The sequence below is a fragment of the Lonchura striata genome, chromosome 6 (genome assembly GCF_050655825.1).
Source record: "Lonchura striata isolate lonStrDom1 chromosome 6, ASM5065582v1, whole genome shotgun sequence".
Lineage (NCBI taxonomy): Eukaryota > Metazoa > Chordata > Aves > Passeriformes > Estrildidae > Lonchura > Lonchura striata.
This window is the reverse complement of record NC_140708.1, coordinates 40618015-40642150: the sequence shown is the minus strand read 5'-3', so window position 1 is coordinate 40642150 and position 24136 is coordinate 40618015. Positions and strand designations below refer to the sequence as shown.

At 55.2% G+C, this 24136-nt stretch overlaps 1 protein-coding gene across 2 annotated transcripts; it reads right to left on the bottom strand.

The window, feature by feature from the left end:
- Nucleotides 1-5528: 5528 nt before the first annotated feature.
- Nucleotides 5529-23233, bottom strand: PWWP2B (PWWP domain containing 2B). 2 transcript variants are annotated; one of them, XM_085583033.1, is made up of 3 exons: nt 22980-23233; nt 16478-18110; nt 5529-6184 (listed from the first exon to the last, which is right to left on the bottom strand). In XM_085583033.1, the coding sequence occupies exons 1-2, from the start codon at nt 23144-23146 to the stop codon at nt 16496-16498; spliced, it is 1782 nt and encodes a 593-aa protein (XP_085439159.1). In that variant the 5' UTR covers nt 23147-23233; the 3' UTR covers nt 5529-6184; nt 16478-16495. The 2 variants fall into 2 exon arrangements, with proteins under 2 accessions (XP_085439159.1, XP_085439160.1); XM_085583034.1 differs by lacking the exon at nt 5529-6184 and adding an exon at nt 11483-15755 and having other exon boundaries at nt 22980-23161.
- Between the last annotated feature and the right edge of the window lie 903 nt (nt 23234-24136).

Sequence of the window (24136 nt, the reverse complement as noted above, 5' to 3'; positions counted from 1 at the left end):
ACTTCTCCTGTGCCCGTGTGGGGCTGGCAGCCCTCACTGATCCCTGCTCCTGTGCCCGTGTGGGGCTGGCAGCCCTCACTGCTCCCTACTCCTGTGCCCGTGTGGGGCTGGCACCCCTCACTGCTCCTGTGCCCGTGTGGGGCTGGCAGCCCTCACTGCTCCTGTGCCCGTGTGGGGCTGGCAGCCCTCACTGATCCTGTGCCCGTGTGGGGCTGGCAGCCCTCACTGATCCTGTGCCCGTGTGGGGCTGGCAGCCCTCACTGCTCCTGTGCCCGTGTGGGGCTGGCACCCCTCACTGATCACTGATCCCCATGCCCGTGTGGGGCCGTGGGGCTGGCACCCCTCACTCCAAGCCCCACCAGACCAGGGCTCCCCTGCCCGTCCCCTCGCCCTCCTCCCCTCCAGCCCTGCTGCCAGGGCCTCTCCAGCAGGAGAGCCACCTTCACCCATAGCAGGCCCCGCACGTGGCCCGAGCGACCTGGTGCCCCCGTCCCCATGCCAGCTTTGCCGGCAGCAGCAGCACAGCCCCATTCCAGCCAAGGGTGTGCCAGCAGCTCCTCTGCCTCACCCGACAGGCTCCTGGGACGCTCCTTCCCCACACGGGGGGCAGAAGCACGCAGAAAGATGCTGCATGGCAGGGGATTCGGCCCCACAAGGTTTCCCTGCTGCAGGCTGGCCAGAGGGAAATCCGACCTGCAGGGATGGGCTCTGCTGGCCAAGCCCCGAGCAGAGGCTCCAGCCCCGGGCAGCGGGTCCAGCCCCGGGCAGAGGCTCCAGCCCCGGGCAGCGGGTCCAGCCTGGGCAGCAGCTCCAGCCCCGGGCAGAGGCTCCAGCCCTGGGCAGAGGCTCCAGCCCCGGGCAGAGGCTCCAGCCCCGGGCAGAGGCTCCAGCCCCGGGCAGCGGGTCCAGCCCCGGGCAGCGGGTCCAGCCTGGGTAGCAGCTCCAGCCCCGGGCAGAGGCTCCAGCCCCGGGCAGCGGCTCCAGCCTGGGCAGCAGCTCCAGCCTGGGCAGCAGCTCCAGCCCCGGGCAGCGGCTCCAGCCCCGGGCAGCGGCTCCAGCCCCGGGCAGAGGCTCCAGCCTGGGCAGCAGCTCCAGCCCCGGGCAGCAGCTCCAGCCCAAGCACAGCTGGGCCCCAGACCGGACTCCTTGGGACCGATGCTCTGTCCACTGCAGGAGGCCTGCAGCGTTATTGCATGGCACCAAGGATGCCACAGGGGAACCAGCCTTTCCCTGCCAGAGCCAGCGTTACTGCATGGCACCAAGGATGCCACAGGGGAACCAGCCTTTCCCTGCCAGAGCCAGCGCTGGGGCTGCTGCACAGCAGCTCAGCTGCCCTCAGCAGTCTCTGCTTCAGCTGCCTTCTGCTTCAAGCCACGTTGGGCCTCACTTATCAAAGCCAAATGCTCCAGGTTTTGGTGCCTAATGCAAACCAGCTTGCAGCTTATGCTCTTTCCCTCAGAAATCTGCTTTAAAAACAACTTGCCCGACTTTGTGTTTTATAAGATACACTTAAGAAAAAAAAGAGTTTAGGAGAAAGGAAATATTTTCCATACACAACAGACATTTGACTGGATTAAAGCAAGCTGCCCTTTAATGTGCTTGCCTGAGCCACCCTGGAGAGGTGAGCACCCATGCTAATTCCCTGGGGACATGTTCCCTGTGTCCAGGCTGGTCCCTGCTGTGCAGCCAGAGCTCAGGCTGCAGGCACACATCATGCAGGCACAGCAGGGCTCCCCTGCAGCCTTTGGCTGGAGCCTGGTGGGACACAGGCAGGGATGGACGGGAGGATGACAGAGCCAGGGCACTCAGTGATGGTCCAGGCACCCTGGCTTGGGGTCCCTGCCGAGGGATGAGAAAGGTGTGGGGCAGGAGACCCAGCTCCCACCTTGCTACTGATGCTTGAGGTCACTCCCTGGCCTAACAGCAGAGCCATAAATCCTGAGACACAGAGGAAAACATGCTAAGGCTGCTTGGAAGTCCCCTGCTACAGGCAGGAATAAAAAAATGGACAGTATATAATCTGAAAATCTAGTAAAATAAGAAAATTCCCACATTGCAGAAGTGCAGGTTTCTCTTTTGCCAGGATAAAGCTATTTTCACATTTAAAACTCCATTTCCTCATGAAGGAACACTTCAGCCTCAGGAAGGATTACTGCAGTGAGGCTACAGCCAGGTGAGCAGGATAGATCAATGCAAAACTGCTTCCCAGGATCCCTGGGAGTGCCCAAAGAGGGAACAGAGAATAGAAATCTCGAAGCTGGAAGAGAGGCAAGAGGAGAAGCTTTAGGGAAACATCACAGGTTAAGACAAGCAGGTGCTACAATGGTTTGCCCACCACCACTCCAAAATTTAATCTATAGATTTAGAAGATTAGCAAAAAGTGTTAATACAAAAAACCCTGATAGGTTTGAGTATTGGCAGGGACTTTGGACAAGGGCCTGGAGGGTCAGGATGAGGGGAATGGCTTTGCACTGACAGAGGGCAGGGCCAGATGGGACACTGGAAATCCTGCCCTGTGAGGGAGGGGGGCCCAGGGAAAGGCTGCCCAGGGGAACTGTGGCTGCCCCATCCCTGGCAGTGTTCCAGGCCAAGCTGGATGGGACTTGCAGCACCCTGGTCTAGAGGAAGGTGTCCTTGCTCCTGGCAGGGGTGGGACTGGATGGGAAGCACAGAGAATGCTGCAGAACACTCACTATTCCTGAACGTTACATTCAGGTTTTTGACCCAGTGCAGCTTTTACTCTGACAGAGTGACAGACTGAATGAAGCCATTCCAACTGCACATTATTAAAAGTGATATTTAGAATCTTCCACATTAGGTTTTTAAACCAGTTAAGAAATGAACCATCACTGCACTCTTGGCTTCTGCATTTGCACTTGCTGAGAAATTATTTTAATTTATCTGTATAATGGCCAAGGCAAAGAAGCAATTTGCTACGAGATCACCCTGTGGGCTTTGCCAAAACCTGAGTCATCTTTTCACCGAGGAGCAGTGGGGCAGCTCTGGCAGCCCCCACACAGCCCCACAACTGGGCTGTGGTTTGGTGCTGTGTAAGGCTGGGTTTAAGCCACCTCTGGCACTGAGCTGCTGAGCCCTAGCAGGATCCGTGCCCCCTGCACTCCCCTGCCTCCCAAGCACCATTTTCTCTGTTACCATGTTTGTGCTGCAACTGTCTGTGGCAGATCTCAGGAAAGTGTCAAAAATCCAGTGACTCACCTGCAGCACTGAAATGTCACTCCTCTTTTTTGTTCTTTAAGCAGGTGGTAGGACACACAGACAGACAGACAGACAGCTGTCAGACCAATGGACATCACAAGGGACACAGGAAAAACAAGGAGACCTGCCACACCAATTTTCAGGGCTCTCTGGAGGAGGGTCCCTGCCCAGCCCCTGGCACAAAGGGCACCAAAGCAGCTTTGGAACCTCCCTCCTGCTGGCACTGGCATTTCCCCTGGGCTCTCAGCAGCAGAGCCCAGGGCAGGAACAGCTCATTGTTTGCTCTCCACAGGGCACAGCAATGTTAGGAATGTCACACACCCAGGTGCAAGGATGGGGACCTACCTGGCCACTTCAGCCTGCAAGGGAGGCCAGGGAAGGTTTGTGGCAGGGACACAGGACTCAGTCCCCATCGGCCCACAGCAGCAGAGCGCTGCCAGTGCCAGTCTGTGCCCATCCAAGGGGCAGATGCAAGGGCAGCAGCTCCCACTGTGCTGTGACACAGCTGGCAGGGCTGATGTGCACCAGGGCCTTTGCTGCACACAGTGGGGAAAAGCCGGACATCCCCTTAAACAACTCCACCCTGGGGACCACTCCAGCATTACAGGATGGACACTGGCCCTGAGCAAACCCTCCCAAGCCATCTCATGACCCAAGCCCAGAGAAAATCAGTGGCCCCACGTGTGAGGTATCACGCAATTCTCTCACACCCAGCAGAGACTGAACAGCTGGTCTGAAGAATGCTCCTGTCTGCTCATGGGGCCCAAGTGCCATGGGCTGTCTGCTCAGGAACGTGGCCAGCACTCACCTACTGTCCTTGGCATCTCCTTCAACCCTGGAGCAGCCTTCCCACATGTGTGATGGAGCAGCTCTGCACTGGAGATAGAAGCAGACAAGTGCTTTTCCTGGGAGTAGTGTCCTGCTTAGTCTGTTTGCCTTTTAAAGTTATTTTTTAAGTGAACAGAAGGCTGCTTGTACCTCCCTGCAGCTCCTTGCTGTAATGCTACAGCCAAACACTTGGCAGCACTTTTGGGCAGGGATTTTGTACAATGCACAACTGTGTGAGCAGAAAACACAAAAACCACCTCATAGCCATCAGGTCAGCCCAGGCCTAGCTCGAGAAGATGCTAGAAAAAAATCTCACAAAGAACCCCTGAGGCCAGACAGCAGGAGCTAAGAAAGGCAAGGCTGTTCCTCCTGGAGCAGGAGCACTCCCAGCACAGGAGCACCTCTGCCAGCCTGGGTAAACACCCACTGCACAAAGGCTTCACACAAGGTGCAGGAACACATCTCCCGCTAGATACTGCTGTCCTTCTTGCACTTATTTTTGGAAAACAGGAAGCTCATTGATTTGTTTGCAGAGGTGACCAAAATGGGCCTTGGGAAGCTGCTGTCCTGGTTCAACATCTCCTGTTCTACACCACAGCCTTCCTGCTGTTCTGAGGGATGCAGATCTCACCCAGTGAGGGCTGGGCTGAGGCTCAGCAGAAGGGTTTTGTGCTGAGCCCCCCGTGACACTTAGCTGCTGAAACGGGAAGCTCTGCCCTCTCTTGCTGACATTCAAAGACCACAGTGTGAACCAGCACAAACCAGGAAAACACCAGCCTGTGTCATTTCCGACCCGCTCGCTCTAGCTCAGCCAGAGCTCATCCCTGCTTGCTGCAGCACATCCAGCTGACAGAACAGGATCAGAGCAGAGATCCTGCAGCTCTGAGGCAACCTCCCACAGCCAGGCAACACTGTACTGAGCAGGGACACCCTGAACTGCCTTCTCCAGCACCAGAAGCAGTAGATCACCTCAAATTAATGTCTCTGGACTGAGGGAATCCAAGGAAAGGGCAGACTAACACAAGCCCAGAAAATGAACTGATACAGTTCCAAAATCGTGTCCATACTTCAGTTTGTGAACCGTTTGAATTTGGCAAAAAAAGCTGGTTGCTGGTTTAGAACTGTGCATCACCCCTTGGTTGAGGGTAAAGAGAGGACCCCTCTGTCAACATGTTCAAAGGGCCTTAAATCAGACTCACGGAGTGTGAACATACAACTTCATGCTCATGTGCATGTTCACGTTCAGTTCTGAACACAGATTCCCTCCCTGGCTGGAGCCAGCAGCTCAGCACAACCCCTCTGCAGGCAGCAGGGGCAGGCCCAGGCTGTGCTGCTCCTCCAGGAGACTTGGGAAAGCACAGGGGTAGGACCCAAGGGCATCCAAGTCCCCAGCACTGCTTGTTCATGTACCTGAAACCACCGATTCTCCTGCTCTGCAGTGAACAACACGAGGAAGCTTCAGCATGCAAGGAGAGCCACACCACTGAGTGTTGCACATCTTCCAAGGTTTAATAGACACAAAGTGAGTCCATTGTACTTAAGACACTACAATGATTTCATTCTATTGCATGTCCTGACCCAATTACATTTCTCAGAGTACAGTATTGAATAAAAGTTCGGTAGCTTTAAAATTAACAAGTGTGTGAAATCTGTAAGTAAAATAAGCAGCAGCAATAATCTGGGGAATTTTATCAAGAATAGCTAACTTTGAAGTAATAAATACATTCCGAGTTGTGGTTTTGGCTGTTCTCCTAGTTCATTGCCGTCCGACTGTCAAATTCTTGTTCCAGGTAAGATGTCCTAAGCCCTCCCCGCCTCACAGCAGAGCTCCCCGGCCACGTCCCGGTGCCTGTCACCTGTGCCGGTGGCAGGCCAGGTCCCGGTGCCTGTCATCTGTGCCGGTGGCAGGCCAGGTCCCGGTGCCCGTCACCTGTGCCGGTGGCAGGCCAGGTCCCGGTGCCCGTCACCTGTGCCGGTGGCAGGCCAGGTCCCGGTGCCCATCACCTGTGCCGGTGGCAGGCCAGCGCTGTGCCAGGAGCCTCCTCCTCGCCCTGCACGCGGCCCTGCTGCTCCCGGGAGCGCGGCCGGCGCTGCAGACTCGGTGACCTCTAGGAGAACAGCTGTGCTCGTCTTCTGGTACCTTGAAGAAAGCCAGACAGGGAGAGGTTACTGTGACAGCAGCCAGGCACATGCTGGCTTCCCTCTAAATACAGCCAGGAATTCTCCTGCTCCCGGCTGGCCCAGCAGGCACTGCCAGCAGTGCCTGCAAATCGGGAAGAAAGAAAGCTGTCAGGCTAACAAACCTAAAGTAACACTGGGAATTCTCCCCAAGACCAACAAGATATGAGTTTCGGTGATGATAATAAATCACCAGTGTGGCTTAAAGACTCTGGAGTCCCTGTTCGGGTGGGTTACTGTAGGTTAATCCGCCACAAGTCCCCACGGAGCGCACCACGTGAAGAACATCTGCCTCCACTTTCTGAAGACAATCTACAAAATAGGATTATTCTCCCCTTGAGAGCAGCCCTACAGAAGCTTTTCTAAGTACCTGTAAGAGCTCAAGCTGCTGACTATGGCTGCAGTGCCTGGCCACAGTGCCCGGCCACAGTGCCTGACTGCAGTGCCCGGCTGCAGAACACAGCTCCAGTAACACAGCTGCAGTGCCCCAGCTGCAGTGCCTGGCTGCAGTGCCCGGCTCCAGTAACACAGCTGCAGTGCCTGGCTGCAGTGCCCGGCTGCAGGAACACAGCTGCAGTGCCCCAGCTGCAGTGCCTGGCTGCAGTGCCCGGCTGCAGGAACACAGCTCCAGTAACACAGCTGCAGTGCCCGGCTGCAGTGCCCCAGCTGCAGTGCCTGGCTGCAGGAACACAGCTCCAGTAACACAGCTGCAGTGCCCCAGCTGCAGTGCCTGGCTGCAGTGCCTGGCTGCAGGAACACAGCTCCAGTGCCCCGGCTGCAGTGCCTGGCTGCAGGAACACAGCTCCAGTGCCCCAGCTGCAGTGCCTGGCTGCAGGAATACAGCTCCAGTAACACAGCTGCAGTGCCCGGCTGCAGTGCCGGGCTGCAGTGCCCGGCTGCAGAAACACAGCTGCAGTGCCCAGCTGCAGTAACCCAGCCGCAGTGCCTGGCTGCACTGCTGGCACCAGCCCCTGCAGCAGCCACCAGTGCCCTGAGCTCAGGGCTGATGACCTGGGAAAGGAGCAACTCCTGGAGAGCAATATGCCTGACAAAAACTAGGGGTGTCCTCACCGGCACCCTGCTTGCAGGAGGGACTTGCACTGGCCCTGGAGACCAAGTTACAGCATGGAAGCCCTGGAAGAGTTCAAGGGGAAAATCCTCTTCCTTCAAGTGAAGAACAGAACCAAGGGAGAGAACGGCATGGACACCTCCACTCCCCCTGAGCAGCTGCAGAAGCACCACTGCACCTCGCTCCCAGCACAATGCAGCTCCAGCAGCACAAGGATGTGACCAGCCCTAAGTCTGTGCCACACTAACCACATCACCTCCAGCTCAGCCGGAAGTGCAGGAGACACCAGCATGGATCTGTGCTCCTGGCACACAGCATTAGCACCACAGAAGAGCAGATCAGAAACCTTCAAACCACCCCCAGTTGAGGTCTGTGACATACAGAGCACAATGAACCAAGAACACCAAACACAGGAAGAGGATCACATCTCCAAAGCTGCTGACATGGCAGCAGCACTGCTTCTGCAGGCAGGGGACCCAAAGTGACACTGATTCGCTCAGATTCAGCATCCAGAACGATCCTCAGCATTGCCTACACAATGCAGAATGCAAAAAGCTGATTCAGTACCCAGGAACATCTGTCTCAAAAGCTGTATTCCAAAGAAAGGCTGCAATCAGGTTTCACACACTCTTTCAGCATTGGGCAGAAACTGGGAGGTCTCACCCCAGGGCTCCATTACCTGCAGCCAACAGAGTATAAATTCATTCCTAATCTTGCAGAAGAATCTATTTGTCTTCTGATGAACAGAGAGACTTTCAAGAACACACAACAATCTCACTTGCTGGTTTATCACCTTACACCTAGGAAAGCCTTCCTGAGGCCCAGGGACCTGGAACAATATCCCTCAAGTGGCTTTGAAAGCACTGACCCTTTAGAGAAGATCTTGTCTAAACAGGAAAAAAATGCATTTCCTGGCTGAGGAGGTAACAGCAAGCCCTCGAGTGGTTGGATTCTTTGGGATTCCTCACTGTGGGGAAAAAAGAATCACACCAGAAGTACCATGCCAAACAGGTCCCAGGGAAGGGTCCTGCCATGGCCAGGGCAGATGGGGCTCCTCCATGGAGACAGGCACTGAGGCCAAACCTCAGCTGCTCCGGGAACTACCTGAGGCAAATATCAGGGATTCTGTAGGAGCAGAAAGCCAGGGCTGCCAGCAACAGAGCAGCTTTGGCACGCTGGAGGCTTGGCACGCGCTCGGTCCCTGTGCCCGGGTGGGCACCTGCACCTGCCCAGCTCTGCAGCCAGGCTCGAGGGGCAATGCCACCCAGGGGAGAGACCTGGCGTCTGTGCACAGCAGCTCTCACGTGTCCAAGAGGAGCTGCAGTGACAGTCCCTCCTACACTCTCACTTCATCCCTGGATGCTTCAGAAATTTCCATTTAAAAACCCACTTCAGCACGGGGCAGCTAACATGTGTAACTAACACAATGCCCGTGGGCTGACTCAGGACAGCCTGAGTGCTAAGCTGGGTGTCCAAAGGAGAGCCAAGGCACCTCCCCTGAAGCCATGTGCTTGCTCATAATTAAAAAAAAATGAAGTTTTGGATCAAATAAAGCCATTCATAAATCCAGACTGAGCAGCAGCAGCAGAGTGCAGAAGACAATTTTATCTTTGGAGGCTGCAGCACCCCAAGTATACCAAATCCTCAGCTTATTCTGAGGATTATTTTCTACTCATAAAGCAATTAACAGCAGGCTGTAATTGAGCATCACTAAATCAGTGTTTTTCCAGCCATCCCTCCTTGGGGGAAATGCAGAGAATGCTGCTAGCAGCCAGCTGGTGAAGTCCTTCCTTCCCATGCCTTCCCCTTGCAGGAGGAAGGAAAGGGTGGCAGCTGGGATCCCCATCTCTGGCCCGCTGGATGAGGTTTTGGAACTGTCTCCAGCTCTCAAGGCACCAGAATCCAGCTGACTTGAGCAGGCTGGCAACTACATTCTCCAACACTGGAGCTCCCAAACTCCCTCATCCAAGAATTGCTATGACAAATCCTGCACTGAGGGTTTCTGCCTTTGGAAAGGACTGTTTTCCACATGAGTAAATGGCTCAGGTTATTGGCGTGCATCAAAACAGAGCAAGTCATCACTCACAAGGCAACTCAAACTAGTAATTTGCTACAATTCATTTCTTTAGCTGCAGAGAGCACACAGGAAATATACTTCATAAAGAAACTCAGGCTGGCTGATCCCGTTCAGCACGGACTGTTGCAGCTGAAACAGGAACTGCTACGTCAGTGAAGGCATTTGCTCCTCTAGAAATTCATCAGCTTAATGGGAAGAGCTTCATTGCCACCTGCCCAGCTCCTCCCTGCCAGGGCCAGCGGGCAGTGACAGCCAGGAGGACACCAACAGGCTCATGTGGAACAGCTCTGGCACCAGGGAGCCTCCCTGGCACCTGGCACTCAGCTGAGGTCACCTTCACCTGCACGGGCATCTGCAGGGAGGGGAACTGTGCGGCTGCCCACGGGCACCTTGGGGCGGGCAGGAGCCACAGCCAGAGGGACACTGTCACCGTGCACGTGGCAGGGTCCTGCTGCTCCTGGCCCTGCTCTGCCCCACAGAGCCCCCGGAGAAGCAGGAGAGCGCTCGCAGCTGGCAGAAGAGCTGCAGCCGTGGGGCACAGGGCTGGAGACGTGACGAGCATGAGCCCTCCAGGAGCAAGGGCACTAAGCCCCATCTGTGCCCTTGCTGCCAGACAGCAGAAGCCTATTTCAGCTGCACGTAATCTCAGGATGGGCAGAGTTCATTATCTGGCTAATGCAGAGCCCGTGTGTTCTGTACAGGTAGAGACAGCACACAGAACAGCTGCAGCCAGCAGATTTAATAAAATAAACCAGGCCCCATGTGGTGGGATAACCCCATCCAGCAGCCAAGAACCTTGCAGCCGCTTGCTCCCTCCCCCACCAGCGGGACTGGGAAGAGACCTAGAAGCACAAAAGCTGGAGAACTCAAGTTGAGACAGACAACAGGGAAGGCAAAAGCTTTTGCCTAAGAAATTAAATCCCTGCTTCCATGGGCAGGCATGTCTTCAGCTACCTCCAGAACGAGGCCTCATCATCTCTAACTGTGACTTGGGAAAACAAATGTCATCACTCCAAATGTCCCCCATTCCTCCTTCTTCCCCCCACTTTATATACTAAGTATGATATTGTATGGACTGGGGTAGCCCTTGGGCCAGTTGGGGTCACCTGTCCTGGCTGTGTCCCCTCCCAGCCTCCCACACACCCTCAGCTCCCTCCCCAGCATGGGTCTGTGCAAGTCCTGCTCAGCTATAAAAGAAACACCTCTATTTTATCAACCCTGTGTTCAGCACAAAGCCAAAATGCAGCCCTAAATCAATCACTGTGAAAAAGCTAATTGTACCCTGGCCAAAACCAGTGTATCCCAGCTCGTGCTCATCTGGTCTGACAGAGGAGCAGCTCCGTAAGCCTTTCACAGGCAGCAGCAGAGCTTGTCTCAGCCAACACACTCCTGCTCACCTTGATGCCAGCACCACCGATGGCAACTCATGGATAAAACAGAACACACACAGGCTGAAAAACAACAGCTTGCATGTTTTTCAACATTAAGAGCCTTCACATCAATGTTTGGGATCAAAGTCCTACCTTTCACACCTGAACATGAAAATGAGAAGTATTCAATTGTTCAACACCAGGCTGAATGCAGCTTGCAGCAACCTGGGATAGTGGAAGGTGTCCCTGGCCATGGCAGGGGGTGGAACAAAATGATCTTTAAGGTATCTTCCAACCCAAACCTGTCTGTGATTGTACAGTTTGTGTCACCCATTGTGCCAGGCAGCCCCAGGAGCCAAGCAGCTGCATGGCACATGCAGTGTTAAGGTCCTGGCTGCTGTGTGAAGATGCTGTTTGCTCCTCACCTGAAGGGCACACACACCCTTCCCTACACAGAGCTACCACCAAGTTTCCCAAAATCCCCTATTCCTTTTTGGAAAGTAGCCTTTCTGTAAGTGCACCTTGCAGGTGCTCAATACTGTACAAATGCCTGCTCAAGCACCACAGGGGCAGGACGAGCTCCAAGCACTGCCTGGGACACCAGAGAACTCCCTTGGGTGGCCCTTGGCTCCCACCCTGCTGCTCCCCATGCTTGCTGGGAAAAGGGGAATTGTAGCTGCAATTCGGACATCTCCACCTGAGTTCAAAACCCAAACAAGAAAATAGAGACAATTCAGGAAAACATACAGAAATTCCGTTTTTACTTTATTTGTAAATTTTCAGAGAAACCAACTTTCAGGATCTTTGTCCGCACATCTCTCCCATTTCCTGCCCTGAGACCCTGCACAGCCCTCCATCCTGTGTGGATCCCAGGGGCACTGGGTGCGCTGTGGGCTGGTGACACTGCTGGGGACACCCACCTGCCAGCCCACCGTGGGCACGCTCAGCCAGCACAGCCAGCGGGGGCTGAAGCTCTGGCCGGAGCCTGGAGACCCCGAGCCCGGGAGCAGTTCACTGTGCTCCTAGGGAGGTGCTGAGCCCTTGGGAGCCCAGGAGCAGCTCACTGTGCTGCCAAGGGATGTGCTGAGCCCTTGGGAGCCCAGGAGCAGCTCGCCGTGCTCCAAAGGAGGTGCTGAGCCCTTGGGGGATGCAGTCTCCTCCAGCAGCTGGAGTTCCAGCTCTGAAACCCAAGTGCATTGCTGGGCACTGGTGCAGGTGCAGTCAGAAATAGCCCAATGTACAGCCCGGTGGCATTTCCAAAGAAAACGCCTGGGAGCGGAGTGGGTGAGAGGGGCCACGGCTGGCAGGACAGGGCAGCACTGAGCTGGGTGTCCCCAAGGGCAGCCCCTGGGCACAGCAGGCAAGTGCAGATCAGCAGGATGGCACCCACGTGCAGCTCCAGCCGTCGGCGCTGGGCACACAAAAATGCAGCAGTCTGTTCTGGACTTCTGCTCCCAGCTGGTATTAGCATGCAGAGATGCTCACTTCCAAGCAGGAAGACTGTGAAACAGTAATTAAGTTGGATGCCTGGTTTTAGTGGACTGGAGCATCTAGAAAGCAGGTCAAGAAAAATCTCCAGCATTCATCTTCTGTGCTGAAATATTCCATGTGACCAGGCAGAAGTGTTAGAAAATACAGCTATCACACCAATCATTCCCATCACTTTATAGCCAGGTAAGCAGAAGAGAGGAGGCTCTACTCTTCTGGTAGAGCAGAAGAGTGGAGGTAAGAGGAAAAGAGGAGTGATTTATGCTGCTTCACAAGCTGCTGGCAGCAGCACTGGCTGGATGGACACAAAGAGCCCCGAAGACCTTTGAAGGTGAAGTCACAACGTGGTATTCCAGGTTTTATATTAGTGGTTTCTATAGACAGTGAGCATGCAGCCAGCTCTGAGTTTGCTGCACAGAGCAGCAGTGTGATAGATGGCTTGATGTACTGACACTGAGGGTCTATTAAGCTCATAGCACTTAAAATAAAAGCCTTCAGCATCTGCAAGTTTAATGGTTCCACAGTCACAGCCTGGAGACAGGGGAGAGAGAGGAAGAATAAAGGATTTTCCAGACTGAAAAATGAAAGGAATATATATCTTGTAAACTTGTTTCATGCAGAGATGTGGATGAAAACCTACCAGCAGTTTTTACTAGAGGTTTACTGCATGTCTGTGTGCAGGGAGAGGGCATCTGCCATGAGGAGCTGCTCAGGAGGATCACGGAGCAGCAGATCAGTCCCCTGCAGGGACAGCCTCCCCACACAGCAGGGCTGGAGCAACACGTGTTCCTTGTAAAGCCCTGATCCCACCACACCATGCACTGCTGGTGCAGGGAAGGGAGGGAGGCCTTTGGAAACACAGGTCTCCCTCCTCCTGTGCCCCAGCCCGAGGCACAGCTGAGGCAGCAGCCCCAGCCACGGCTCATTCCCAATAAAACCTGTGTGGCACCAGCCCAAGGGTCCTGGCTCCCCCTCCGCGGCCTCAGCTGGGCTTTCCTTAAGGGAAAGGCAAAGATCTGTCACTCCAAGCCAGGGGCAACTGCTGTCCTTGTGCTTTGAGCTGGCTCCTTAGTGTCACATGCCAGGGAAGCTACAGAGCAGCCCCAGAAGATGCTGAGTGGACATGTCTCTCCTGGCACTTCTCTAAACCAAGTCTTACAAGTTTGAGTTCTACAGGCTGCTATTCTGCCTGTTGTTTTTCCAGAAACTTGTTTTACTTAATTAAAACCCTGTCATTACCTGACTAGTACTTTCCGTGCAAAGAAACCCTAAGGACAAAGCAGTAACAAAAGAAGTGATCCTACCAGCTTTTCCAACTCAAACCAAGTTAAAAGAAAAAAAAAAAAATCCATTTTTTCCAGTTTTCTGCATCCACAAATGACCTGCAGTGTTTGTACATTTTTCCAGTAACTACCCTCTGCAGAACACATCACATGCCAGAAGACAGAAAACTTTACAATAGAAAGGGTTACCAGTGACAAACTTCTGCTGTGGCCAGGATTAGCATGAGTGGTGTCAGTGCTGAAGCCACTTCATGGACTCCTGATGACAAAAACCTTTGTGCCACTGCTGGAGAAGCCCCAGCATGATGGATTTTACAGTGCTCCCATGAAATTACCAGGTTATCCAGGGCAGCTGTGGCTGTCCCTGGACCCCTGGCAGTGTCCGAGGCCAGGCTGGATGGGGCTTGGAGCCACCTGGGATATGGAAGGTATCCCTGCCCACGGCAGGGGATGGAACAGAATGGACTTCAGGGTCCCTTCCAGCCCAAACCCTTTCATGCTATCCTTCGGGAAAGGACAGTGAATGAGCACTGAAGGAAACTTTTCAGCTCTACCTTGTGGAAAATCAAGGAAAGCAACAATATTCAATGCTCCTGCAAGGAGAGAATTAGGTACAGACAATTCTCTGAAATAATGAGCAGTTTTTTAAGTGATGTACCAAAACTCCAGACATGCTGATCTAGTTGGGAAACTAGGTAAATGTGATGTGGAACACAGGCAGTTGTGTAGTTCTGCTTTTCTAGTTTTGCAGTTCCTTATCCAACAGTCATGCTGTCTTCAGCCTGGCAGACTGTGCTGGCAGCTCAGCTCAGACATGTAAAGCAGGAAATCCCCTGTGGAAAGGCAGCTGAAGGAGGCCAACAAAACAGTGCTATCTGCTAAATGTATATAACCATATACACATGCAGAGGTTTGGCTGAAGAGCACAGAGGGAAGGAAAGTTTTGGTCTAATCCAGGCCATCCCATCCCATCCATCATTTGCTTATCCACATGTTCTCCAGATGTTCTTCTTTCCCCCATTTACAGACCTGCTGTGTACCTGTAGCTCAGACTCCACTGTGTCTCTGGAGCAAGGGCTCCTCTCCTCCTCGAGGCCCTGCCCTGCAGCCCGTGCCCCCATCCTGGCCAGCCCCTGCTGGGGCCAGCAGCCAGCGTTCTCTGCAGGCCGACGTGGGGGGCAGGCATCCTCCCGTTCCACTTCTGCACTGGGCCCAGGACTCCTCTTGGCCACAGCTCTCCCAGTCCCCGTGGGCTGACAGGCACAGCCAAGGTCTGATCTGAGCTCCAGGTGACTCCTCGAGCTGTCCCTTCTCCTGCAGCTGGGCCGTGCCAGCCCGCCCCGGAGTCACAAGGGCAAGGACAGATGTCAGGAATGACAGTGACACTCATCACCTTTGTCCATAACTGCTCACTCACACAGCGACGACAGCTCAGAGGATGAAGTTTGCTGCTCCTTTAACCAAAGCACTGTCCAGACAGGAGCCATGGATTGGCCAGGACTCTTCCACTGGCAAGGACAGTACATTCTGGGCAGCAGGTTTATTTATACTCCTGATCTAGCTAATAGGAATTTGGGTCCAATCCAAACACTCTTGATATAATAAAGTCCTTAGGCAGAGTTAAGCAGCAGTTCTATGGGCAAGATCAAGAAGGAAGCTGAAATGTTGCTGCTGCAGTTGTCCAGACACCCTGAGTACACAGCATGAGTATGCCATGCTCTGGTTATTTACTCCAGCCAGGCTTGCTGAGATGGAGCCATAACCCAGGCAAAGCAGGTCCTTCATCACACTCCAGCAAGGGGTGAAGTAGTCCCATGACAGAGGGTGTGAAAAAAGTCCGATTTTCCCATCAGGATTACATGAGCACTGACCATCCCAGTCGCATTGCATTATGACAGTTCAGATAATGAAGAGACTCCAGAGAAGCAGCGCTGGCTTGCTCACACAGAGTCCTTCAAGCATGAAACAGAGCAGAGCATTCAGGGGACAACGTAACAAACCACACTACACAAAGCATGGTCTTTGACACAAGGCTCTTCCCAGTGACACCTCTGCTTTTCAACAAAAAATTAAATCCCCTGCTTGTCTAACACCATCACAGCTGAGCTCTTGTCTGGACAGTGATGACTGAAAGGTTGTGAAATGATTCCAGGTTTCATCCAAGTCACTGGATTTTCCCATAAACTTGCATTCCCAGTCATGCCACATCCTGTATTTTTAGGTACCACATTTTCATTGCAGGCAGACTGATGAGAAAGGGAAACCCATCCATTATGAAGAATCAGCTCTCACAATTTCATTCCCACCAAATATCCTCACTCAGATGTGAAGCCCAAAGGAATTTCATTTGATCCAGGCCATTCCCCAGAGAAGCAGTGAAAATTTAGGTAAAAACCAAACCCCAAGTATTGTGTGAGATATTGAAATGCTGCTGCACAAAGACACTTTTTGGTACAATCATTTTGAGGAGCCATAAAGGGCCTTTGTAAGAAATCCAAACCAGAGGGATCAGAAGAGGGGAGCAAAGGGGTCCTAAACTGTTACAGGTAATTGCTGGGCACCAGCACATACATATGAAAAATGTAACCTTAATTCCAGTGAAAGTTTTAGTTCTTTGACCCAAGGAAACTGAAAGCCTAGGAGCTTTCAGGATCCTTTTTTAGTCTTCCAGGCACACAGCTACAGGTTTATCAGTTCTTTGAACAGGCTGCTTCCTCACAGTGTCCTGCCTGGCCTGCATTTCCCTCTGGGAACAGGGGCTCCAATTCCCATGGTCCCCAAAAGAGTTTGGAATTAAGCTTCTCACCACCTCTGAAATTACCCCCACCAACTAAGAGCCAAGCATGTAAATGTCACAATTGCCAATCTCAGATTTAATGGAAAAACAAATGCAAACAAACAGTGGAATACAGATTAAAAAAGCATCGGGAGGCTTTTCATGGCAATTGTTAGTGTAGCAACTGCTCACCTGATACTGGAGGCAAAGTTATGTCTCAAACTGTGTTAAGAGATCTCGTATTTCTGGAGTCAGGTGCTTGACTGCCTTCGCAGCTTCCGTGATTGCTTTCCGGTACATGCCTTTCTTCTTGCGATTAAACCTCAGTTTGAAAAATTCCGAGAAAGGAGAGAGTTTTGAAACCGACAAGAACGAGGTCGTCGGAGAACCAAACCATGACACTTTAGCTTCTCGCCACGAAGGTTCCCCGTTTTCCTTCTGGCTGAGGTTTATGTCAAGAACACGTGCTGGCCACCATGGAAACCCGTGAATTTTACCCCAGACAATATCCCCCACTGAAACAGTCCTTCCATCTTCTGTAACGCATTTAGACACACTCTGGGTGTGCAGTCTGACTGTCAGCGGTGGCACAATTTTACGCTCATCTTTTGAAGATGAAGAGACGGAGGCATCATCACCAGGCAAAAAGTCACACAGTTCTGGTGATGTCACTTCTGAACTAGAAGACTTGGATTCATCTAGACTGTCATTGCTACACACCGATAAACTAGAAGAATCTGCTTTTCTTTTACGGTAATTCATGAGGAAACCCAAGTTATCGTGTCCATCTTTACCCTGGGGAAACCTTTTGAAGTCATCATCTTCACCTGAACTGCCTGAAGATATCTCAGCCAAGCTTCTGTCGGCGGACTCATCATTGTAAAACACTCCGGGATTAGACTCCCCGCTGTTCTGGAGGACGTTGATTTCGTCAATCAGTTCTGCCTTATAAATTGAAACACTCTGACCATCGTTGATGCGATGGGGCTTCAGCCGTATCTTTGGGGGTGGGACATCCACACTGGAATGCACTGGCCGCGTGAGCTTCAGTTTTGGAATGGAAGCAAGCTGGCTGCCTGCTGACTTGTCCATTAAACATTTGGTTTCTCGACACCGTTCAGAGTCCCCGTTCTCCTCTTGGTCCCCGGCTCCGTTCTGCAGCACTCGTTCCGGACAGAACGGTTTGACTGAGCCATGAACCCGGGAAGGGATTTTCACCACTTCACCTTTCCCTTGTGGAGTACTGTAGGATATTTTTATAACTGGCGTTCGATGCACCAGCTCCCCAGAAAACTTGTCATCCTCCCTCTTCTCTCTTTTGTTCCTTTTCTCCACGTAGTCAGAGTCGCTGTGCTTTTTCTGCTCCTTGTCCTGAATGCTCAGCTTCCTCCTGGTCTTGGCGTTCTGCCGCGGCGCGCTGGCGTCCTCGGGGTTCAGCGTGTTCTTGCACTTCTCGCAGAGCACCTGCCTGGGCCGCAGCCTGATGGTGCTCATGATGAGCCTGCCCGGGTCCCTGTTGCGTGACAAACGCCTCCTCGTCCTCTTTATAGTCCGTGGCGGCGGCTGCGGGACCCACTGGTGGTAGGTGTGCCGCAGCCACAGCGGCCGGGGGAACGGGGCTCCCTCGAAGTAGGGAGGGAAGGGCGGCAGGCCGCCCGGCGCCGGCAGCAGCGGCGGCACCGGCTCCTCGGCGCTGCCCTTGGCGGGCCGCGGCTCCGGCTCGCCCTGCGCGGCAACCTCGCCGTCAGCAGCTCCGTTAGCGCGGGCGCCGGAGGGGGGGTCCTCGTGCCTGGGGAAGGAGGACGGCAGGCAGAACAATCCAGACCTAAATCGGGGCGAGAAGGACAGGGAGGGAAAGAAACGGAGTCAGGAGCTTTGAATGGTGCTGCTCTGGGAGCCCAAAAGATCCCGCCATCCCACAACCTCAGCACTGAGAACTCAACGCTTTCTCGTGACTTTTAAAATCACGCAGCCAATTCTGCCACTGAAAAAAATAACAGCAGTGCAGACATCTAGCAAGGTGCTCTACCCTTCTCCCAGAAAAGGCAGAGGGATCAAAACCTGTATTTCTATGAACTTTTACACAAAGTTCTGCTCGAAGAAGTTGTAAGTTTTATCCCACAAATCAGTTCACTGCATAGGCAGGCTGGCAAGGCCGGAGGAGGGATGTGATCCGGATTAGCCTAGAGAGCTATAAAACTGCCCTCTTCTCACTGTAGATGCAGGGCTGATTTTCCAGTTTTTCATTCTAAACCTGAACACCTTGACTTGGGTGGATTACTTGCACAGATTCACCGAGACACAGCTCTGCTCCTCTTCCCCAGTCTCTCCATATTCAGCTGTATTTGGTAAGGTAAGGTACCCACGACTCCTTCAGAACAGCAGGGTTAACAGTGATGATGCTCTGTCCTTCAATGCCAGGTCTCCTTACAGGCCACCAAGGCTTGGACACAGCACCTTGCCTGGATATTGGCAAAAGCAAATCCTCTGAAATTCTAAAACTCACAACCACAATTCATGTCTCTAAAATGTATTAATTTGTGCCCTTGGCCTGGCATTAGAAGTATTACACTAACAGTACTGGGACAGATTCTGCCCTGAAACACTGACTCTGACTGGACAAAGCCCCCTGCCTTGGCTTTGCAGAGACACTTCTGCAGCGAACACACCATCAGTGAAGCACATGGACCTTCTTAATAACAAAATATTACATAGGAGAGCCACAAAGAAGAGACAAAGCAATGGAGAACAGGTACAGACCAAACACCAGTGGGTTTTGGATGCTACAGTCCCATTCCCCTCCTTGCCAGCCATTGCTTTCTTTCCAACCACCAGAAGGAAGGACCCTTCCTGAGGCAAGGGAGGAGTGTCTTGGTGGTATCACAGAGGTGGACACTTCAGTAAGTGTTAGCAGAGACCACTGAGAGGAGCTGAAGGCATCCACTCTGCTCCACACCTCTCGCCAAAAGCACCACAAGCCACTGCCATGGGTTTCCTGATGGAGAGAAGACTCCAAAATCCTTCCTCATTACTGAAAAAGTGCAACAACTTGCTGTTAAATGCCAGTTTAACTGGGAAAGGATTAAGCTGTTGAAATCACGTAATTTGGAACAAAATATTTTTGTTCCAAGAGGTTTTTTTTAAACAGAGACAACCAAGAATGTAGGTGTCTTGAAATGACAACCCAGAAAGCCAGTACAGTCTGTACAGCCAGACAGAGATGTCAGCACCATTCATAATACACAGTGAGACCATTTCTGAATGAGATGATGGCTATAAATTATGGTTATTTTATGCAATGAGATTGCATGACTTGGTCACAACAGAAAACTGCTCCTCATGTAGATACAAGCCCACTCCCCTGTTCAGGTCACTGAACCTGCCAGAGAGGCCCAGAGCTCCTCACCTGACAGAAGTGGAGCATCCAAATGTTCATTCACAGGATGGTTTGTACCTGTAGCACTGATGTACCAGCAACCTGTAACCCCACGGGGCTGGACACGGCCTCTGTGCCATCGAAGTGCCCACAGAGCCCAGACCACTGCCCTCCCCAGCTGTCAGCCTGTGCCAGGCACCAGCTCAGCAGGGAGGCCTCTCAGAAAGATGGGGAGAAACTTCTCAGCAGGGCTGCCAGGACAGGACAAGGGGTGATGGCTTCCCACGGCCAGAGGGCAGGGATGGATGGGATACTGTGAAGGAATTGCTCCTTTCAACAAGGGGGAGGGTGGGCAGCCCTGGCACAGGTGCCCAGAGCAGCTGGGGCTGCCCCTGGATCCCTGGCAGTGCCCAAGGCCAGGCTGGACACTGGGGCTGGAGCTCCTGAGGCAGTGGGAGGGGTCCCTGCCATGGCATGGGTAAAACAGGATGAGCTTTACGGTCCCTTTCAATCCAAGCCATTCTGGGATTCTGTGATTAAAGCAGCAGGAAATACTGCTGATGGGATTTCACCGTGCTTGTAATCCCCCTTTCTGGGGCAGCTGCAGCCAACTGGACTTGGTTACCTCAATCCAGTCTCTGCTTGGCATGGGAGATGCCATCCTCCTTTATTTGTACCCCTGCACAATTAAAACCCAACTTTTAATGAAAGCTCAATTGCAGTAAAACTATTAAATTTTGTTATCAGAAAACTGTAACAGCATTTAAATCTCTACTTGAGCATGTACACTATGGAGCTCAATTTGAGCAGAGCCAGTTTATTGTAAGCAAATAATTGCCAGTCACTGGGCAGGCCCTGGTGCTGCTGCATCATCCAGGCTGGGGCAGGAAGGGACACGCAGAGGAGGGACTCAAGCGCTTTTTTCTGCAAATAATTCCCCAGCAGCTGGAAGGTCAGGCATGAGTGTTCCCTACAACCCCCATTCCTAAAGACACAGGGGCAGGCAGGGCACAGGCAGGGCAGGGGACGGGGACAGGCAGGGCATGAGCAGGGCACAGGCAGACAGAGCACAGGCAGGGCAAGGCACAGACAGGGCAGGGGATGGGGACAGGCAGGACACAGGCAGACAGGGCACAGGCAGGGCATGGTCACAGGCAGGCAGGGGATGGGGACAGGAAGAACATGAGCAGGGCACAGGCACAGACAGGGGACAAGCACAGACAGGGGACAGGCAGGCAGGGGACAGGCAGGGCACAGGCACAGACAAGGCACAGGCAGGGCATGGGGACAGGCAGGGCATGAGTAGGGCACAGGCAGACAGAGCACAAGCACAGGCAAGGGATGGGTACAGGCACAGACAGACAGGGCACAGGCAGTCCTGCTGCCCATCGCTGAGCCCTTGCAAACCCGGACGGGCAGTTCAGGGTTCTAACCTGCACCTGCCTTTGTGGCAAAACACCAGAGGCGTCCAGATGGGACCTGGATGGCCAGGGTGCCCTGGGTGCTCAGGTGGCAGGCCTTCCTCCTGCTCAGCTCCCCACAGCACTCACTACAGCTTAGGACAAGTAAACACGGCATTACAGATTGTCTGAGTTAGAAGGGACCTTAAAAATCATCCAGTTCCAATTCTCCTGCCCTGGGCTGGGGTCTCCTTCACTAGACAAACTGCTCCAAGCCCTGTCCAAGCTAACCTTGAACACTTTCAGAGATGGAGCAGCTACAACTAAGTAAAACACATCCATCTACTGTGTGATGCTGAAACCACTTTAAACCACAAAAGAAAGCTGAACAATCACCATACCGGCCTTCCTTCCTTTTTGAAGTAATCTCCTCTTTCTATGCAGGTCTAACAACCTGCTCTGGTGGCTCCTCTCCTGCCAGCCCCATCTCACTGCCCAGGGGGTACAGGCAGAGCATGAGGGACCCCTGCACAGGGACAAGCTGGTGGGACACGGCTCCATCAGCCAGGCAGCAGCAGGAGGAGAAACAGCTCTGCCACGCATCCACTGCAGGCACTCCAAGCTCAGCACCAAGTGGATAAATTCCTGCTGCCTTTGGGACACATCCTGACCTTCACCTTCCAGTCACTGCCGGGCCGACTCCCGTGCTCTGCTGTAGGACGAACAAAATCTCTCCTCTCTGCCACACCCCAGACCTGCGATGGCCGCAGTGCTTGCTCCAAGTCCCAGGGTCCTGCCTCACACACAGCCAGCGCTGTGCCACGCGGGCAGGATGCGGCCAGGGGACGGCCAAAGATCGAGCCCTGAGCAGCAGGGACAGCCCCAGTGCTCGGAGGGCACCCACTGCCCTCCCCAGCACACAGCAGTGTCACCACCGGCAGGGCTGCGGCAGCACCGGCCGGCACAGCTGCCTCACAGCCTGGGAAAAACGCCCAGGGTTCTTGGACCCACTAGGAGCACAGGGAGGAAACAAGAGGAAGAAAAATAATCGAGAAAGGTTAGGGTGAAGAAAAAACAGGTGAAAGAATTGTCACTGCAGAGGAAGACAATTGAAATGTGAGAAGGCAGAAAGCGGGTTTAGGGAGCTCGAGGGACACCAACCGCTCGTGCTGGGCCCAGGCTCCAGGGTGGGTTTATGGACTCTGCACAGCATTAGGTGCCCGAATGCCTTTGAAAATCTGACTCCAATTTTCCGTGATACCAGGTGAAACTAAATAAAGGACAAAAATGAAGCTCAGGACTCCTGCTCCATCTCGTAAGATGGATCAGAGGTGAGGATGCTGTGCTCCCACGCAGCACCAAACCTGCTTCTCACAGCAACACGGCCCAGCACCGCGTACAGCCCCGGAGAGCCAGCCGTGCTCCGGAGAGCCTGCCCTGTCCCGGAGAGCCTTACCGGCCGCGCAGAGCCGTGCCAGCCCCGCTGCGAGCTCAGCCGCCCCAGAGCCGGGGCAGGTGGGAGCACGAGGTCCCGCCGAGCGGAGCCGCAGCCCGCGGGCCCCGCAGAGCTCGGGCAGCGCCAGGGCCGGGGCGGCAGCGGCCACGCGGGACCCCCGGCAGCACCGCCGGCACCGCCGCCCGGCCCCGGGGCCCTGCCGGGCACGCGGGGGGCTCGGCGGGGGAGAGAGGGCGGCGAGGGCAGCGGGCGGCCGGAAGGGCCGGGGTCCGGCCCCGGGGCCACGTGCGGGCCGCGGCCGGTCCGGCCGGCCCGGGGGCTCCGCTCCGCCCCCGCCCCCGCCGCTTTGTGCCCGGGCCGGTCCCGACCTCGCCGCTTTGTCCCGCCCGGCCGAACAAAGGGCGCGGGGGCGGCGCGGCCCCGCTCCCCGCCACCGTCCCGGTGCCCCCATCCCGGCCGCACCTCTTGGAGCAGTCCAGCAGCACGCCGGTGAAGCGGCGCTCCCCGCAGCTCAGCGTCACCACCAGCGTGTCGTTCACCATCTGCTCCACCAGCACCGGCACCCACGCGCCCACCCGCGGCGGCGGCGCCCCCGCCGCGTCCCCCGCCGCCGCCCCGGGCTCGGCCATGCTCCCGCCGGCGGCGCCGCTGGGCCGGGCCGGGCCGCGCCGTGACCTCACGGGGCGCCCGCCGCCGCCGGGCGTGACGTCACCGCCCCGCCCCGCCACCGGGCGTGACGTCACCGCCCCGCCCCGCCACCGGGCACGTGCGTGGGACGGGGCGGGGGCGCGACCGGGAGGGGCGGGGCCTGCCTGTGAAGGGCGGGGCCGGGCTGGGGGCGGTGCCGGCTCCTTGCGCCACCTGGCGGCCGAGCCGCGCACCGGCACCCGCGGGGCGGGAACGGGGCGGGGCCATCGGGGCGGGGCCATCGGGGCGGGGCCGTCGGGGCGGGGCCGTCGGGGCGGGGCCATCGGGGCGGGGCCATCGGGGCGGGGCCATCGGGGCGGGGCCGTCGGGGCGGGGCCGTCGGGGCGGGGCCGTCGGGGCGGGGCCGTCGGGGCGGGGCCGTCGGGGCGGGGCCTCAGGTGAGCCCCGCCCCGCCCCGGCCGCCGCTCCCGGCTCCGGCTCCCTCAGGAGAGGCTCCGGCGGGAGCTGCTGGGCCTGCGGCGCCTCTGGGACCCCCCGGCCCGGGCTCACCGGGAGCCGGGCACACCGGAACGGGTCCCGCAGGCTCGGAACGGCTCTGCAGAGGGAGACCCCGGCCCCTCCCGGGCAGCTGCTCCAGGGCCCTGCCCCTCCATGCACACGAGTTCTTTTCTTCCTCTCGCTGGGCTGAACTCGCTGTGCCTCAGCTCTGCCCGTGCTCCTTGTCCTGGCCCTGGCACCGGCCCTGCCAGCCCTCGGGGAGATTTGCACGGCTCGGCGGGGTCCCCCCTCAGCCTTCCCTGCTGCAGCCTGAGCAGCCCAGCTGCCAGAGCCTCTCCTCAGCTCAGAGATGCTCCAGTCCCAGAAGGACTCTGTGGCCTCTCTCTCCAGTGGCTCCTTGGCTTTCTGGTCCTGAGGAGCCCAGAACTGGGCACGGCACTTGGGATGTGCCTCACTAGGGTTGGGCAGAAGGG

What these genes read in the sequence shown, in the direction of transcription:
- PWWP2B (XM_085583033.1), bottom strand. Translation starts at nt 23,146, where the DNA reads ATGGCCGAGCCCGGGGCGGCGGCGGGGGACGCGGCGGGGGCGCCGCCG. An exon ending in CTGCTGGACTGCTCCAAGAG is followed by an intron (nt 18,111 to 22,979) that starts GTGCGGCCGGGA and finishes GCCCCGATTTAG; the next exon opens with GTCTGGATTGTTCTGCCTGC.